We start from the raw sequence: 19,565 nt of genomic DNA on the forward strand, positions 1-19,565 counted from the left end.
TTGTAGGTGTGGCAGAAGCTATGGAGGATTATGCTACCACAAGGGCTGTGATGTTATTGATGCTGGCCAGCCAATCTTCTTGAGCAAACATCCCTTGGTATTTATGGAACTGGTGCTAGCCAACTATAAGTGAGAGCACTTTGAGCTCTTGAAGGTGTCTGCTTTGTTATGCTCTGACTCATGTTCCTGTTTTCGGTGACTCCTAAAACCCTTGGCCCAGTTATTTTCAACCAAGAGACAGCTAGCAAGACATGGTGTTTCTTGCACCCAAGATCTCTGTGTGCCTATGGAGAAGTCAATCAGCACTTCTCTTTCCAGGGTAATCACAGCCACCAAAAGACAGGTTGAGCCAACTCTGTGTGTGTGTGGCTTGTCACAGATGGCTGAGCTCCTCTTAGCAGAGTTAGCTGCCATGCTGCTGAGTCAGGGCCTCGGAACAATGACAAGCTCAACTGAGCAAGGGCCTAGACACAGAGCAGATGTTTCCAAGTCTTAACAAAAGCAAATTTCAGCAGATTTTAATAGAATTCAAACCGTAGGCACTGGCAATTTGGCACATAAAATATAGAGGGGCAGCTCTCTTGCTCTCACTTGTTCCAGTAGAGTGGAGTCCTTTAAATCCATTGAGTTCACCATTTCTGCTGAAACAGAGAGCCCTTATTGCCATCATTAAGAGTTTAGTGAAGCAAAGTCAGTGGTGAGTGAGCACAGTTTCAGCTGGGGGAGATAGAAAAGTTCCAGAAATGGATGGCGTGATGGCTGCATCACAATTTGAATATTAGGCCTATTTAACCGCCAGGGGAAAGGAAGAGAGTGGTGAAAACTATAGGTGTATGCTTTTGGGGGGACTGTAAATAGTTTCACTGTTGTACTATATGGGGTGTGTGTGTGTGTGTGTGTGTGTGTGTGTGTGTGTATGTGTATGCATTCCCACATAATCTTTCTCTTTGGTATTCATAAAGGATTCCATAAATCTTTGAACATAGAAAGGTAGAAGGTAGGACCTAAAGATAACTTCTAAGTAATTCTAATGTATCTTTCTTAAACAAATGATAATGACAAGACTCCCTAATTGCAAAAGATTACAAGTTAATTTAACCTTCAAAACTCACAGGCACACACACTTTAAATAAGTGACAAGGTTGGTTTTGGGGACAACAGTTTGGATTTTTAGACCTGTGACACTCAGCAGCTGACCCCTTCAAGGACACTGTTACACAAGCTGTGGAGGATTTGGAGACATTGTTCCATATTTTTTAATTAAGAGAGAGAGAGCGTTGTCAGATCTTAATATACTCCTATGAAGAATCTGGAACTGTATGGAGAATGTGTTACCATCAGAGAAGTGGCAGTCTTCATTAGGAAAGAGTTTCTATATGTTAGTCTAGGTAAGCAAATTCAACAAGAATTGTGCGGACCTAAGTCTGAATCCTGAGAACTCATGAAAAAGCTGGATGTGTTGACTGACCATCTAAGGGAAGAGATGGAGACAAGCCTGGGGGGCAATTAACATGGTGTGCACACTAGAAAAACAACAGAGATCCTCTCTCAAATGGGAAGGGATCAACACCCAAGGTTGTCCTCTACCCTCCCATGGCATGTATATACATACCTGCCTTCATTCACACACCCAAATGTGTACATACACACACCCACACAAAATTTCCTGGGGCCTGGTCTGTAGTCTTCATATTGTAAAATTCTGTGTCAAGTAGCTTTGCATTCTAATGATAGGTACTTATCATATAAATCCATTGACTGACAAACTAAATCTATATTAATGCATTTTATTCTGAATTTATGTTTATGGTGCTATGTGTGTATGTGCCTGCCTTGTGGACACAGACCGTTCATTCTGGATCATGTAGAGTCCTGGGTTTTGATCCTCACAGAAAGGTTTGTAGAGTTTTTGCGACTCTTCCTTAGGCCCTGACATAGGAAGACAACCATCAATCCCACTGCCAGTTACTTGCAGGCAGCGGACTTAACAGGACATTGTGGTTAATGGCTCAGCCTCTCCCTAACATACTGGGGAGAACTCATGGCCATGTGACCATGAACTCAAACAGGCTGTAGAAGTCCTGTGATGAACCTACCAACTTGTCATCCCTGTCTTGTTTTTCCCAAGATAGGGTTTCTCTGTGTAGCCCTGGCTATTATTCTAGAACTCACTCTGTAGACCAGGCTGGCATTAAACTCAAAAAAATCTGCCTGTCTCTGCTGGGACTAAAGGCATGGGATACCACCACCAGGATCTATCACATATTTTTAAGGAAGATTAAACAATGAACAAATGTGCCATTTAACTCCACAATTCAGATGTTTGAACTAAGGCCATATAGTTATTAATCCTAGGTTAGAAATATTAGGAATCTCAGAGAAGGTGACCTGTCTTCCTCAAGCATATATAGGAGTTTTTGGGGTCATGGCTGTTACTCGAAGATTCACTCAGAGCCCACTCTTACCAATGGATCCCTTACTCTGGCAATAAGAACACGTTCCCAGAGAACTGTGCCCATACCAAGTCCTTGCCACTGCCCATGCTTCTGCAAGCCTATGCCACCCTTACCTTCAGGAGCACCAAAAAAGAGCAAAGAAATGCATGGCCAAGCAAGAATTTCCACAAATTTCTGGCAGGTGCCCTATATTCCCTTTCTCCGGGGCCAGACATGGGGATGAAGAAACTCAAACAGCAGAACTCAACTGTTAGCATTTGTTAATGAGAATATGAACCTCAGAAGTGAAGCTTAATTTCCCAAACTGGACCCTAACTCCAGAGATGAATGTCTGCTTATCTCCGTGACTTGGAAATTGCTGTTGTTTATTTTTTTTCTCCTATTTTAATATTAGCTCTGCTGTAATGGACCTTAGAAAGGAGGCCGTGTAGTGTTTTATAAATCCCTGAGAGTGGCTTATTTTTAGTTAGTGCTAGGAAATGGAAAACGTGTTTTCTGTCAATATACATAATATAGTTACTTAAAAAGGAGGGAGTGGGGTGGGGGGTGGGGGTGAGGGTGGGGGTGGGACAGTCAGTCAAAATCTTCCAAGTTCACGCATTCTAGCTTTTCAGTGGCTAGCAAAGACAGTCCTACACACTGAGTGTTTCTTTATTCATTCTTAGTAAGCCCTGAGTATGTGAGGCTGCCACAGGGGGCGGGGGAGGGGGAGACACTCACCTAGTTCGGGTGCTTTGCTGAGTACAAATGCATAAGCCCAGAATTTGCTGACAGGTCCAATGTAAAAACCCTGGTCACAAACTGACTGCTTCAGGCCTTTGGTCATCAAAATGTACACCATGTAAGCACCAGTTCGAAGAGCACCGAATATACTTCCATTAGGAAAAGAAAGAAAGAGAAACAACAGTTAGGGCAGCAATTTCACTGATGACATTAACCTGTTATGGTGTGAGTGAGAAATGTCCCCATAGGTTCATTTGTTTGAATGCCTGGTCCCCAGCTGGTGGCCTGTTCTGGAAGGTTCTGGAAACTTCATGAGGTAAAGCCTCTCTTACTAGAGAAAGTGCATCACTGGAGGTGGCCTGGCCACACTTCCTGTTGTCTCTGTGCCACCTGACTGTGATGGAATGGTACCAGCTCCCTAATGTTCCTCCTGCATCCCTCCTTAAAGTGTCAGTCAAAATAAACCCGTCCTCCCTTGTTCCTTCTTTCTCATAGCAATTTGAAAGTAACCTTTGCAACCATACTTAGAAGAGCAGTTGGCCACTGGCAAAAGTAGTCAAGCAGGCTCCTACTACCCAGTTACCTGGGTGCCCTTTTTCTTTTTTTGGTTTTTAGAGACAGGGTTTCTCTGTATTGTTTTAGAGCCTGTCCTGGAACTCACTCTGTAGACCAGACTGGCCTCAAATTCACAGAGATCCTCCTGTCTCTGTCTCCCGAGTGTTGGGATTAAAGGCGTGAGCCACCAATACCTGGACCCTGGCTGTCCTTTCAAGTGCCCTGTAAAGGAGCAAATACAACTCTAGCGACTCTGTTTTGAAGATCATTTGCTTTTCATCATTGTTCCAGAATGAGGTCATGGAAAATAAGACTCAGGCCACACCAGGATCTTATGAGTAACCGTCTAGTTTCCGCTTGGGGACTATTTCACGGACAGGAGACAGAATAGCTCTATGTCCTTGGCGTTGCCTCAGTGCTATCTATCCAGTCATTTTCCAAGTCCTGTTGGCTCTCATCCCTGAAGTCTGTTAGTGTCTTTAAGCTAACAACTCACCCTCCACATCTGGACCAGATGCTTTGGCTCCTGCAGCAGGATCCAAGTCGTTGGTCCTGGCCACTTCCTGCTCTGTGATCATCTTTCTCATCACATCAGGAGGAGTGCCTTCTAGGTTTACCTTCACTACCAACCCTTCTAGTAATTCCACCCACTCTAGGAGAGATAAGTATTCACCCAACTGTGTATGCCAACTACCAACACTGTTCTTCGGTATGCTTGCCTTCTCATATTCATAGACGTTCCACAGCTGTCAAAAGGGGAAAGGTTTTTGACAATATAAACAGAAAACAAATGAAAACCCCTTTAAACTCGAACCTGATTAGGAAACAGAAACATTTTTGGAACATGATGATTTAATATTGTAACGGGAAACATGAAAGGACTTGACAATTGGAGCAAGGAGGTTCCATTGTGGGTGAACCCCTCATGTGTATGTCTGTCTAAGCTAAGGCTCTAAGCAGCATCTCTAAGTGTAGTGTCCCCAATTTCAATACATACTGTCACTTTTTTGGTTACTTATCCAATTACTCCATCAGTGGCTCTCTGCACCTAGAACCCCTGCCCAGTCTTCACCAGGAATGTAGCCCTGCAGGGCATCTTTATTGCTAACCTCCACCTACTGATGTTCTTGCCAGCACTATTGGGGACTTCCTGTTCTCTCCTCAGGACTCTTTGCATCCTCTTCCCACTGGGAGTTTGTTTGTGTTCATCCCAAGGCTGGCTCCTGTTCCTTTGAAATCTCAAAGAGCTTCATTGCCTGATGGGGATGCCTCCATATTTACAGTCAGACTTACAGGCCAAATTTGCATACAGGCCAATGAAATTTGCATTTCATTGGTCAAGTTGGATAACGGAGATTTTCATAACTTTCATACCTTTATCCTTCGCCCTTGCTTCACTAGTTGATGGTTTCTAAGACGTATAACCTTAATTTGGAGAAGTTGAAACCATCCAATGGTGGGCTGTCTGTTAAGAGTCCTTTGTTCAGGATGTTCCAATAGCTTTTTCTAAGAGAATCAAACACCTTATCTGTAGTTTAAGAGCAATCTTGAGTGTCTAACCCAGTTTTAGAAGCCCTGTTTCTCTTAATCGAGACTGATTAGGCTACACATTTGGCCAATTCTAGCCAATGTAACATGAGGGGTCTGCTTCGGGTTGAGATGAGGTTTCTTTGCTAACAGGAAATGTTTGAAAATGCAGCAGGCACTTTGCAGCCCTGAGAACAAAGTCAACCTAGGCTAGTAAAACAGTGGCTCTGGGCATGGCTGATTTGGTGAACAAAATCAAGCTTCAATTACCCTGGCTCAGACTTCTTGCGTTTAGGACTAAGTCTGTATTGCATAAGCCAACTGGAAATCCCCTTCCTATTACTTGCAGCCCAAAGCCCGAGGTAGATACAACACACCGATCTGATTTTCAAATGACTGGATTGTTTGCTTGTTTTTAACATCCTGGGAAGAAATCACCTTTGTGGCACAAAACGCAGTATATTCTATCATTTCTTCTCATCATAAACCAATAGGGAGAGCTATTGATGACTTTTGTTCATTCTAAAGCAAGGAAACATGTGGTACCCTTCAAAACACACTGGATAGATCTAGGGCTTTTCTGTAAAAGAATATTTTATAAAAGATAATCTTCCCATCATATTCAGCCCATCATACATACACCCAGGTGACCCTGAGATGTTTCTCTACTATACTTGGCCACCAGACTGACTGCAAGTTGTCAGAGCAAATCCAAACCAATCTTTCTAATCTTGGAAGCATCTGTAGTTTATTCCTAATTTCTAACTGTTAACAATTAAACTTACTTCCTCAGCTGTTAAATATTTAGCACAATGGTTTGGGGACACTTATCGACATGGAAGACATGTGGCCATCTCTAGCCAATGTTGTGAGGGTTGCTTTGAGTTGGGAATGGTTTTGTTGCTCTTAGTCTGTGTTGTCTGAAAGCGCAGACATTTTGTTGGCATTTGAGCTGGGGGTAAACAGTTATTCACTGGGTTGAGTATTACAGCCTGGGGAAAATCACTGCAGAGAACTTTTGACATCATGCTGACCCACAATACTGCTGACAAGTACATAGTACATATTGTCTCCTATCTGGACACAAGCCTCATTCCTTGAGCTCTGAACAATGAGGCTGACTCAGAACTGAGGACAGTGGCACTTGAGGGACCATGTCAGTGCCAGCCATTGGGCCCATGTGCTCATGGGCAAAGGCGCATTGTTGGGCTATGACAATGCTACCACTGGGGAGCAATTAGAGCTGCTCTGCCGAAGAGGTGACTATCATCTGTGGGAAGCCACTAGCTCTGCCTCTGCCACATCTCAGCCATGGGTGTTTTGGACCAGGTGGCTCTTACAACATCGTCATGCTGTGACACATGACTAAAAATACTTTAAGGTGAGACCTCTTTCATCTGGAAGTTTCGTTACTTCTAGACAGCATGGCACCGCTGTGAAAGTGACCACTGATTCTGTGACCACTATTCTCTCATAGGGTTGGTTGGCCTGGCCTTTCCCTCTCTGGGACACACGACTGATCCTTTTCATAAAGAAACATTCTATCCACACCACAATTGAAGTTCAAGTCCTCTGAACCTACAGAAGGGCAATCCTCGCTTTCTTTGAACCCTTCCTAGAGAGGTTCTTGTGGCCTGCAGAGGTTGCTGTTGAGAGCATGCTGTGTGTGTTTGGGGGTGGGGGTGGGGCAGCAGGCAGCCCTTAGCATGCTCTATACCTAGTTGTTACAGGCTCCCTGCTCTCTCATCCAGATTGTAAAACATGTGTCTGCCAGCTTTTCACCATCTATATCAACTAGCAAGTTCACAATTCCAAAGAACAGCTTGGAAGAAAGGCTGTTGTCATGAAAAAGCAAGTGATTCCAGGGCATGGTACCTTTAGTCAGCTGACAGAGACTATCCAAGGGTCAAGTGACCCAAGAGTTGGGGCAACAGTGCTTAATGTGGACAGATGGCCACCATAGTAATTCCTTTTCTGCCTGAACATGGCATCCACATACTTGACTATTTACTAGTTCTGAAGGCATATGCTTCTTTCACAAAGTTTAGTGTTGTTAACAGTGCTGGGAGAGCAGAGCATGCCGGGGAGAGAGGAGTAAAGGTCTCTGCTCATTTATCGGAGGTGCTACTGTAAGAAAGGGTGATCTGAATTTCCATGGCAGACTCCAGGAATAACTAGTAGACGCTAAATTGAGAAGGGAACAGTCCATGGGTTATTGGGGGACCCATGTTCTTTGTACTCCAGGCATATACATTCAGTACTGCTTATTTTTCAATAAGCATGTATTAGACTGATATTTTTAAAAACTCTACTTAAGTGGGTAGCTGGAGACCACTGATATACCGAATCACAAGCAACCAGGCTTAAAAGTGTTCAGTGTGAAGAGGAGGTGGAGTAGTAAGGACCCCGTGTTTTAAACACAAACTGTCATGGGGGTGGGTCAGGCTGGGAGGAGAGGAGGGAGGGGAAACTGCAGTCAGGATGGAAAGATACAAACAAATACATACAACCCAGCACTAGGATTCTTATTGAAAAGCTTGATTCATTTACTGAACTAACAACCATTTAACACCAAGTATCTGATACTGCAGTACTCATGGGGAGGACAGAGAACCTATATAACATACGGTGGGTGACGGAGACTCATAGAACACACACACACACACACACACACACACACACACTTGTGCGCACAAAACAGAACAACAGAAAAGGTAGTATGGAGTGAGTGTATATATGCCCAGGATAGTAGAAGACTTACAATAAAAATTTAGAAAAATTTTGCTTTTAGCTTGTGTTGGCTTGAAGATGTATTAGGGGCCTTTAAAAAGTATAGCATGTGTAACCTTTTGTATAAACAGATAGAAACGGTCCATATGCTCACAATAAGCAGATGGAGTTATCTCATGCTTTGAACAAAAATGCCATGGGGGATACATGCAGTAGGGTAAAGCAGTAAGTGGTACTATTTGAACCTTGTTTTGGAGTTTACAATCTGCTTTTATCTCACAGTTGTTGTGACCTGTCATACAAAATGCTTCAAGAAATACGGTTATAGAAATAGTTCAGAATTAAACTTTTAGTTCATTTTTAAAAAGAGTGTAACACACAATGCTAATAGTCTCTAACTCCTGCTTTGGAGCAGGCTTCGAGGGTCATCTATCTTCTTGGGATTGAGTAATGCGCTATCCTGAGCTCTAAATTCTATTATCCTTTAAATATCACAACAAAGTATTTGAGTAATGAGTAAGAACTTCAGAACCCTGTCTTAAGAAAGGTCTTGTGTAATGAGCCTTCAGTTAGTTCCATTTCTGAAAGCCTCTTTCACAGTAGTTCCTTATTGGTCTTGGCGTAGCTGTACAGTATTTGGAAATCTAACACAGTCTCTTAGGCTCTTAGTGAAACACCAACTACCCACAAGATCTGCACCAGAGGTACAATTACTTCCAAGATTGGGTGATGAAATTGTTTTATGATACTTCTATCCTAACACCAGTGTCAGGGACTTTTGTCAGTAGTTACAACATTGCAACGCTGGCCCAGCAGTAGCCACCCTTATAAACACAGGAGAGGACACTATAGAAAAATTTCTGATAACAAAATCTAAGCTGACATTGCTCTTAAACAATATCCAGAGTAGGGCAAATATCCAATGATCCCAGAACAGGATAAAAAAAAAAAAAAAAAAGGAGAAGAAGAAATAAAAAAGAATGAAAAGAAAGAACGAACCAAAGAAAGAAAAGCAGCAACCGCCATCCAGCATCCGCTGCAATGCATTCACATGTAGGACCGTAAGGTACAGGATTAGGGCATCCATGCCCCTATCATCTCTACTGGTGATGAGGGCTCAGCTTAAGTCTGAGCCCTTCCACATTGGCAGGCTGCATCCTCAGTAGAGAACGTCCAAATTTAAGGGGACTACTGTTTAGCCTTGGCAAAACCATTTTGCAGCAGCAACACAGCAAGCCAAAGTATGGACTATTTGTGTGCATCAGGCCAGCAGCTAATCTAAGATATCTGATCACTTACTCTGTCCCTCCACTATGCAAAATGATTCATTATATAACTTTTCTTTCGCCATCACTATTGAGAAGTACTTCTATAGGTTTTATGTATTAATTTACATTTTTATCTTATTAAATTTTATGTGTATGGGTGTTTGGCTTAATGTATGTCGGTGTACTATTGGCCGGCAGTGCCCATGGAGGCCAGGAGACATGTTGGATTCCCCTGGGACTGGTTGTGAACCACCACACAGAAGTTTGGAATCCAGTCTGGGTCCTGTGAATGAGGCTCACACTGAGTCATCTCTAGCCTCTGAATTTATTAATTCGTTTGTCCAGACACTTGTGGAAACTTGGAAAATCTAGGCAAATATGGTGGCTCCAAAGTCTAAAACTAAAACTGTACATTCTATGAATCATTAATTGACATGGCACTGTACTTGGACGCAGTGATTCTACAAGGAACACAACAACAGAGCCCTCTTCTCCCACCAGAAGTTATTAAACACTCACTTCTTTCTTTCATTTAAAACCAATTATTACTTTTAAGTAACATACAAAGGAACAGATTTCCCTGCATGATTAAGCTCTTATTTTTAATAATTACAATGTTTGCTTCATATTTAATCCTTGGGATTAATTTTTAGTTTTTAATTAGGAAAAGATACCTTTGCTAGGCGGTGATGGCACACATCTTTAATCTCAGCACTTGGGAGGCAGAGGCAGAGGCAGAGGCAGAGGCAGAGGCAGAGGCAGAGGCAGAGGCAGAGGCAGAGGCAGAGGCAGAGAGGCAGAGGCAGAGTGAATCTCAGTAAATTCAAAGCCAGCCTGGTCTACAGAGCGAGTTCCAGGACAGCTAGAGCTCCACGGAAAAACCCTGTCACAAAAAAGCAAAAAAGGAAGAAAGAAAGAAGGGAGGGAGGGAGGGGGAGGAGGGAGGGAGGGAGGGAGGGAGGGAGGGAGAAAAGATACTTTTGAAGTTCTAATGTTACGCAGACACTACTTCCTTCCTTCTTGAAAAGCAACAGTCACACAAAGGACTGGAAATGAGTCATTAGAATGGAAGACAGATGAGAGAAAGAAGAAAATTGGTTGTAAACAGTGAGCTAGTTTAAAGGAAGGAGGAAGAACCAACATGTAACCCTGGAACCACGAAGCAGCTTCTAGTTCATTTTCATTTGTAATGACATCTAAAAGTGACTGCTAAGAGATGACAATGTAATGCTAGGCTAAGTAAATGATACATGGTGTGGTGTGGAGTCCACTAGACCTGAAGGCTTCATGCAGGACACAGCTAATGGGGAAAGTGTCAGAGAGTACAGAAGAGCTTTGTAAGCACTCACAGTGCACCCCAGGAGACATGGGTATGCAGGGTACAGCTGCTGTCTCCATCCACAATACCCCCTTGATAAGCCAGGGAACTCCTGCCTCAAACGGTTGTTCTCATTATGTTTGAAAGCATGGGCTGGCTCTGATTCATCTTCTGATAGATCAGTTTAGTTCCCTTATCTTGTAAATATAAGCAACTTTTTAAAGTAAAAAAGCCTAAGGGGTCTGAATGTTGCTTAAATAAGAACTCCTTGTCTCCCAGTGACCTGACATGTTAAACAGAGCTGAACACAGTCCTTACATCGGAGTGTACAACTTGGAAATGACCCACTTGTTCCAAGAACCTGGCAAGGTACTGACACTCTGGGGCCAAGTTTGAATGACTAACTTGATAAAAAGCAGCTTTTGCTGAGTGGGGAAGGGAAAAGCAAGGAGAAATTAAAAATGAGTGTACCAGTACCATGATGGATCTCCATTAGCAGCCACCACAGGGAAGAGGACTATGGCTGTAAGAGCTGACACCTTAGTTTAGGATCAATCACATTTCTTCATAATGCAGCATCTTCTGGAATTAGCATTACACTTCACTGCATGGATTACAGTTACATGGATTTCTGTCTGCCTAACACAAGTGGTGGCTTCAGTTCCCTCAGGACCAGTAAGGAAAGTGCCCATGCCAGCCTCCTCCTCAGTTTCAGACATAACAGTGTAGCTTCAGTTCCGGCTGAAGCTGGCTCAAACTTGACTGCAAACATCTCAGGATGTTTCACACACTGAAGGCACGTCATTAAGCCCCTAGATGATGCAATTCCCTAGCTTCATGAGGCATTATCATCTCTATTTTATAGGCAAAGAGACAGGCAGCAGAGGGTTTGGACTAGCCAAAGGATTTCCAGTTTCCACGCAAAAACATTTTAGTCTGCAGTTTAGCTCAGAGCTGCTTCTGAAAAGTCACCAGGCTGTCAGTTAGGGGAGTGGTTCTCAGTGTGTCTGACAAAACAAAACAAAACAAAAAACAAAAAACAAAAACCCAAAAACTTCTGCAAGCCCTAAAATAGTTTCAATGCCCTGGACACACAAAGGCATCTAGCTCTTAGTCTTGTGAGCAATTACTGGTCTGAATTTTAAGAACATTCTGTAGACATCCTACTTCAAAATGCCCCCTTGCCTATCCTCCTGCTCCAAAAAAATCTGTGCATGAAGCTATGCCAGTAACCAATGGAAGGAGTTACCCATCTATGAGCCACAGATATCCAAGTGAGAACTTAACTTTGAAGCCTGAGAGTTCTGCTGAACTCTCCCAAGAAAGGCTTGTGGTGGGTGTGCTTTCTTCCTCTGACTTAGTTTCTTCACTCAACCACTAATGTAGTGCCACTTAGTACATCCCAGAAGGCGTGCCCTAAGAGAGATTTTTCAATTTCATATGGGAAGAACAACAGGCAGTGAGAACAACAACAAAACACAAAACATTAGTGGCAGGATGCAAGAAAACCCCAAGAGTTACATGAACTGGAAAGAATCTGAAATGAATGAATGAGGCTGCAGTGAAGATGAGCGTTGAAGCCAACAACCCTCATGAGTGCCACAAAAATGGCTAGTCATCTATCTTGTTTCTCCAGAAAACTTAACTCCTCAGGAAAACTCACAGTGCTGGGAATATGAGCAGATTATTAGAACAGTAATCATTCCTGTGCCAAGACTAATAGCCTTGCTCCATCAACATGACTTTAGAGGCTTTACTGGCTTACACAGCTGCGGGAGTAAACCAAACTCATCCGAGGGATGATTAATGACAATCTCATTCATGGGGGTGAGTTCCTGAAGCATGCTACAGAACATTATGTGTCTAGTTTGTTCCCTGCAACCCAATTCAGCTACTCTAGGAAGAGAGGGAGTAAGAGGAGGAGGAGGGAGCAAAGTAAGGTCACCGTGGCCTTCCATTTCTCACACCCTTCAAATGAATGGGCAAGCTCTGGGGAAGGGCGGGATCACATATCATTAAGTTCCCACTCCTTTGGGCACATTGATCTAATGGTCCATCGGATCTTAATCACCCTTTACAACAGTACATTAATTCCTTCAGAAATTGTCATTGTCATCACATAAGTGAATCATTAGTATCACAAGGCATGTCGAAGAAGGTGAAGTTAATAGATGACCATATTATTCCACAAATATTAAGTATAAATGCTCTCTGGGTGATAGGCTGTACTCAGTTTTGCTTTCCCTCATATTTAATTATTTTTAGTATCATATATGTTCTATAAAATATTCATTCACTTGTGAACATAAATAGTAATGTGGCCTTTTCTGTCACTGGGTCCTCCACAGACTACTCCCAGGGTCTAGACACAAGTGAATGACAGCTTGGGTACTTTTTCTCGAAGCATCAATGGACACTTTACCTCTGTAATGAGGAGGCCTACCTCTGTCTGACTGCTGGCACCTCACACTGCAGCCTGGCTCAGCATTCTACTGGCCCCATCTCAGAGGTGTTGCCTCCTACAAGGCCATCTTGGTTGATGGTTAGGGTGGGCTACATCAGAAAACAAGTAGTGCTGGATAGAAGGCAGGGAGCCCAGACCCCTGGGGTGCTAACGAAGGGATGAAGGAGATGTAAAATGGAAGGAGATGCTAAGACCATAGTATGGAGGTCCCCTTGAAAGCTGAAAACACAGGACCACACGATTCATCGATCTCACCCCAGGGTACACAGTCAGTCTGAAACAACTAAAAATGAAACCATAAAAAGTTATTTTCACACATGTGGCATAGCAACAATAGTCATAACCGCCACGAGGTGGGAGTAATCCCAGTGTCTGTCAATGGAGAATAGATAAACAAAACATGGAATATTCAAATGATGGATTAATGAGCCACAAAAAGAAATTCTCACACTAACTATAACACAGACAAATAGGGAGGATCCTGTGCGAAATGTAATAGGTGGGACTAGGAGTCAAGGAGGATTCTGGGAAATGTAGTAAAGTCTTGTGATCCAGGCAGGAAGTGACATAGCAGACAGACTCAGAATATAAGCCGGGACAAGCAGGAAGTCGATCTCTTCCTCTTCCTCTCTGTGCAGCCACTATGTGATCCCAGGAAGGCAGGACGAATTTCAACGGCGTCCTCAATAAGATAAGTTTATAAGATATGTAGATAATAGTTATGGGTGATACTTAAGACAGAGCTAGAAAATAAGAAATCTTAGTCATTGGCCAGCAGCATTGTACCTAATATTAATCTCTGTGTGTTATTTTGGGCAACCTTGTGGTGACGGCTTGGGTGGCTGACAGAAAGATTTATCATTACACACCCTCTCCCCACCATCACCACCAAAAACAAACAAAACAACCAAAAACAAAAGAAGTACCTGGCAGCTCTGCAAAAGGGTCTTTAAATATCTCTAAATCTAAATTGCTATGCTTTGAGTTTCATTTCCAGAAAGCCAAGTTAAGTGACTTTTTAACATTTAAGATGATAAAGGAAAAATCAAGACATACACACACAGACACACACAGACACACACAGACACACACACAGACACATCTTGATTTTGGCCAAATGTAAGCTAAAAGCAGTTGCCAGCCTGTGCTACATAGCAAGAACTCATCCAAACACCACCCACCTTCCCACGGTCTCTGACACAATTAGCAGCTTTGATAAAAATGCTAAAGTGGCTTCTGGAATTAATCAAAACTTCTAACAATGAAGAAATGTAAGGCTGAAATACAGGCTGATGGAAGCTGTGACAGGCACAGGGTGGGCCACAAAAGTAAGGGAAACAGAAGCACTCACTCAGCAAGCCAATTAGAGAGCACCAGGTCACAGCTGGCCTCCTGCAAGGGGTTTCTTGGAAGAAACTGCTGGGATAATAACTCTGCACTTTGATCTACATATCCGATCAGTTTATGGCCAAAAGTGAAGAATTCAAGATGGGTGCTGATGAAGAGAAGCATTGGTGTGGGTGTCATGAGATGAGAATGGTGAAGGGTGGAGCTGTCTCTACAATCACACTCAGCCATTACCCACAAGCCCTTTAACAACAACAACAAAAATCTCAAAACTAATGAAACTTTGTCTTTTCAGGCAGATACCGTAAATGTAATATTTAAATACCATAACTAGTTAATCTTAACTGAATGGCCACACAAGAATTAGTGCCCCACCTAAACAACGCTAAAGAGCACAGATAACCACCTATAAAATTGGTTTAAGTAGATTGTTTCCATCTGGGTTGATTCTTAGGAAAACTTACTCTACAATTATTTACATGCCAGGTTCTCTTTAGTATCCCCAGATTAAGACAACCAAGAAAAGACAAGAAATCTGTTTTATCAAGTCTGTATTCTTCTGGGTCATCTAGCACACACACAGCTGTAACTCCATGTAGTGGTTAAGTACCTCAGTAATGAGGGTGAAGTGATAGTGATTAGTGAGAGGGGGCAAGGCAATCTACTGAGATGGGGAACCAAAGGGATGACAGGTGAGCTGATAACAGATTCATGAGCCTGTCCTGTCACAGCCTTGATATGAACACCAGGCAGACAAGGATCACAACAATCGGGCATGCTATTCCAAGGCCAGGAAGACTGGTTGTGCTGGGTTGGGAATGAAATAGGGCTTCATAGATGCATATGGCCATAGCTTGTAGAACCTTTGTGGATTTTTTAAGACACAATAATTAGCAACAGTAAAAATCATTTACTCGCTGGGCAGTGGTGGCTCATGCCTTTAAGCCCAGCACTTGGGAGGCAAAGGCAGGTGGATCTCTGTGAGTTCGAGGCCAGTCTAGTCTACAGGTGAGTGCCAGGAGAGGCTCCAAAGCTACACAGAGAAACCCTGTCTTAAATAAAAGAAACAAACAAGTCATTTACTCAGTAGCACTGTACAGGCACTGACCAGCTTTAAGCAGGACGCGGATATGCTATGTGTTATAATTTAGGCTGTCACATGGAGAAAGATGGCAACATGGGATATAATAACTCCACATTATTACCATACGCCACTTTGGGCTTTTAATAAAGAACATTTACTCTTGTTATTACACAACAGGGTAACTAAAAAGAGGGTAGCTCTCTCATTCCCAAAGGGATGCTGGGGGCTGGAATGGAATAACAGGCATGAAAGGAAGACATTATCTGTGATGCTTTTCAGCAGCTTTCAAGGGTGTGATGTGTCGAGAAAGGAAGGACCTAAGCTGACCGGCCTAAACAGCCCTGCGGAAAATGACGAAGGTCTTTAGATAAAGAGAAACTAAATTAATTATTAACTTATTTCTACTGATTGTTAGTTGACAAAAAGCATTTCTGTTTAATAAAGCTCTTCAGAGCAACAAGTTTGAGGCAAGATGAACTACCAATGAAAGAAAACGTAGACTGATATAAAGCAAGGACCCAGAAGATTTGGCAGACCACACACAACCTTTTTTCTTTCTTTCTTTTTTTATTTTTGGAGAGTGGGAGGAGCCAGACTCAGAGATGTTTCCCTCTCAGGAAGTCACCAGAGGGAAAAGACATGTGCCAGGTTGTCTGTCTGCTGCACCTCCCCCCCACCCCCACCCCCGGCTTTGCCAAGATGGCATTTGACCAACTGGGAGGCAGACTGAAAAATGCCACTCCCTGAGTGAAAGTTTACCAGAGCAGTGCTGTTATCTCAGGTGAAAGTGTCCAGTTAATAATCTACAGAGGTCGGGAAATGGCTGTGGAGAAGTCAGCCCATGGATAGGAAGCTTATAATATAAATACAGGCAAGCATGCCAAGTGGGCCAGAGTTCCAGTCAGATTTCTCTAGAACAGGAGGCCACATAACTATATTTAAGAGACAATTCCAAAGCTTGTGTTCCAAACCTAGCTATAACAGTGCCACAAGGAGCAGCACTTGAAGTTTCTCCCTGTCATTCATTGTCACCTTAGCAATTTTGTTGATTAGGCAAGTCCTGAATCTTCTGTGTGATCTAGGTGGTAACAGTGCTGGGGGTGGATCCCTAGGCCTTGGTGGTCCACACATAAGTGCTCTCTATCCAACTGAGCCACACTGCCAGCCTGACTCGGTGTTTAGCCCATCCTCAAGCTTGCAATCCTCCTGCCCCCAACTCTCAAGCCCTGGCACTATGCTACATCAGTGTGCTACCTCTCCTGGTCCAGTGTGACAATCATGGATGGTGACCCACAGTGATTCTACCTACGTCACCATCAGGGCCATGCTTTCAAATAAAGAACCCCTTTAAGATGGAAAACCACTGTTAGTACATATTTGCTGTGTTTCAAATTATGCTTTGAGACAGAGTTACCTGGATATAGATAGACGTGTTCTGACGATCTCTGACTTCTATTCCTATGGGGAAATGAATCTGGAGCTGTAAGAGTTCGGCAATACTTGACTGTTCTGACACATTGCGGGAACTTGTCTGCCATAACTAAAGGCTGCAAACCTAGCATATTCTTTGTAGGTTGGTGTGGATGAAGAACTTGACATACGTTGTAAAAACTGTTTGTTAAGAGACTCTGAGGAAAACCTGTAATTTCTGTTTTCAACAAAGGAAAACTGCTCATTTTAAATAGGCTAATACAAATTTTGGAACTGCAAACACTTCCCATTGAGTCTGGAGGGCATATTCCTCCCTCAGTTGCTGGCTGCCACGGTGGCGGTCTCTGCCTTTGTCTCCTGTGCTTTTGGTTTGGGTGGGCTCTGAGCAGCCCTCACTTCCCAATCACCACAGCAGATAGACCTAGCTGGGTGAAAGGCTCTTGCAGAAATGCTATATATATAAAGTGTGCTCACCTTGTGTGTGTACCTTGAATCAGGTCCACATTCTCCCCTAACCCTCCAGTAAAAGATCAGAGTCATCCAAACAGCCTGGAAACTTGGCAGTGCCAAAGCAATTATTTTCACTTTTGGACTTGATCCAAACCAGGAAACAGTAGAGGACTAGAACATTCCCAAGCCAGCTGCTGACAACACTCCCCATCCTGCAAAAAAATATCTGAATGGGATTCTTACTGTGCACCTGTCACTAATGTCACAGCAAGGACACTCACTGTTCTCATACAGTTATGTAACCACAACTATAGTCTTATTTAATTTTATGATTTTCTGGAGACCGGGTCCTCCTGTGTTGCCTAAGCTAACCTAGAACTCTCCATTCCCCTGCCCGTCTGCCCAGGTGTTGGAGGGACATCCATGAACCACTGCCCTTGGCTCACAGCTATGGGCGTGCATGAAGAAACAAACTTTCCAACTTCCTGTGGGTGGGATGAAGGAAGAAATGATTTTTGAAAAAATTATCCTGAAAAATAATTCTCAGAGTATTTTAAAAAAATAATTTTTGGCCAGATGGTGATGACACACACCTTTAATCACAGCACCCACATAACAGAGGCAGGCAGATCTCTGTGAGTTCAAGGCCAGCCAGGTCTACAGAGTAAGTTCCAGTACAGCCAGAGCTACACAGAGAAACCCTCTCTCAAAAAAACAAACAAAATAATAACTTATGACAAGTTCAGCCACCCCCCTACCTTCTGCCTCTAAGAGTAAGGGGATTACAGATGTGAACCCGACGTCACACACAGCTCTGCCTTTAATTCTTTAATGTGCCGGCTTCCCATTCTACCCACATGGATGCTGCATACTAACCACAAGACGTGCTGTCCATCCAGCTAGACACAAAAGCCAGATGTTGTACATCATGTTCTTCTGGGGCCCAGTGGCTGTTGCTGGTCTGGACACCCTGAAGAAAGCTGAGATCCCATCCTGCTATCTTCCGTGTATGAATGCGAAGGGAGCAATATTACACACAGTACAAGGGCAGGTGGAGCAAAGCCCAGCAAAATGGCCACGAGTCAGGCAGAGAGGGCAATTTAAGCTGAGATACAGTCATGAGAAATGCTCTTTTTCCATTGACTTTGCATGATCTCAAACTTAAGGAGCTATGTATGCCGTCAAAAATTACACACACACACACACACACACACACACACACACACACACACACACACACACACACACACACACACACACGCGCGCGCGCGCGCGCGCGCGCGCGCGCGGTGTCAATGGCAGGTTAGAAAACACTCAAGCCCACTTCCTTTACTCCTGGGTATGATGAAAATTGAGTTCAGTCTCAGAAAAACTGTGTGAGGTGGCAAGAAACAAAAGTTCTGTGGAATCTCCAGACCCACCCAAGCCCGGGAAAGTGCTGGCCCATTAGATGTACCTTCTTAGCCTGTCTCTTTCATGTTCTATTACATTGTTCTCAATGTTTATTTAATCAAGCTACTGTGAAGTAACTTGGAATATCTTACGACTCTACTGTCCTCAAATCAGTAGTGGTTCCATTAGGATGAACAGGTGATTTCTACTCCAGACCTACGTTAACACAAAACCATGGCATCAATGAACGACCTCTCCTGCCTGCTTGAGTCATAGAGCACACCCTCTGGTGGTTGCTGAAGCTCTTTCCCATCTCTGATGCGGGTGGGAAGGAGGAGAAACTTCTCTGCACACATTGTATCACTGTAAATGCAAAGAAGGGGATAAGGGAAATCCACTGCTTTACCATATTAGGGACTTGCATTGTGCAGGCAATGAAATATTCTCAAAAAAATTCAATCATTTTAACTACACACATCTGATGCTAAGTTTCAGATAGAAAACTATCTGAAACAGCAATGAATTCGGGGGGGGGGGTGTTTGGATATCACAGCCTCAGGCAAGCGTAACAATTTAATTGTAAGAATAAGGAGGGATCAGACAACCTGCCCCAATTTTCACTTGTGAATTTTCTGCAACAAACGGTAGGCAACAAATTCCCAGGAGAACTAGACATTAAGTAAGCAAATCCATCCAATGGTAGATACTGGCAAAAAGAATTGCTAATTGCAAGGGCAAGAGACTCATGCTTTCTAGGTCAGAGCCGAGTCAAGTGAGATCCAGGAACCTATCAATGCTACAGCATCACCCCAGTCAAGCA

At 43.3% G+C, this 19,565-nt stretch overlaps 1 protein-coding gene across 5 annotated transcripts in view; it reads right to left on the reverse strand.

Moving 5' to 3' along the window:
* LOC100763438 (elongation of very long chain fatty acids protein 6) overlaps window positions 1-19,565 on the reverse strand; it is a 111,584-nt gene that overhangs the window by 6,972 nt on the left and 85,047 nt on the right. For all 5 annotated transcript variants that reach the window (XM_035452036.1, XM_027395692.2, XM_027395693.2 and 2 more), the window contains one exon: window positions 3,177-3,328. In XM_035452036.1, the coding sequence (XP_035307927.1) occupies window positions 3,177-3,328 (152 nt within the window). The remainder of the gene's footprint in view (window positions 1-3,176; window positions 3,329-19,565) is intronic.

This window comes from Cricetulus griseus (genome assembly GCF_003668045.3).
Source record: "Cricetulus griseus strain 17A/GY chromosome 1 unlocalized genomic scaffold, alternate assembly CriGri-PICRH-1.0 chr1_0, whole genome shotgun sequence".
NCBI lineage: Eukaryota > Metazoa > Chordata > Mammalia > Rodentia > Cricetidae > Cricetulus > Cricetulus griseus.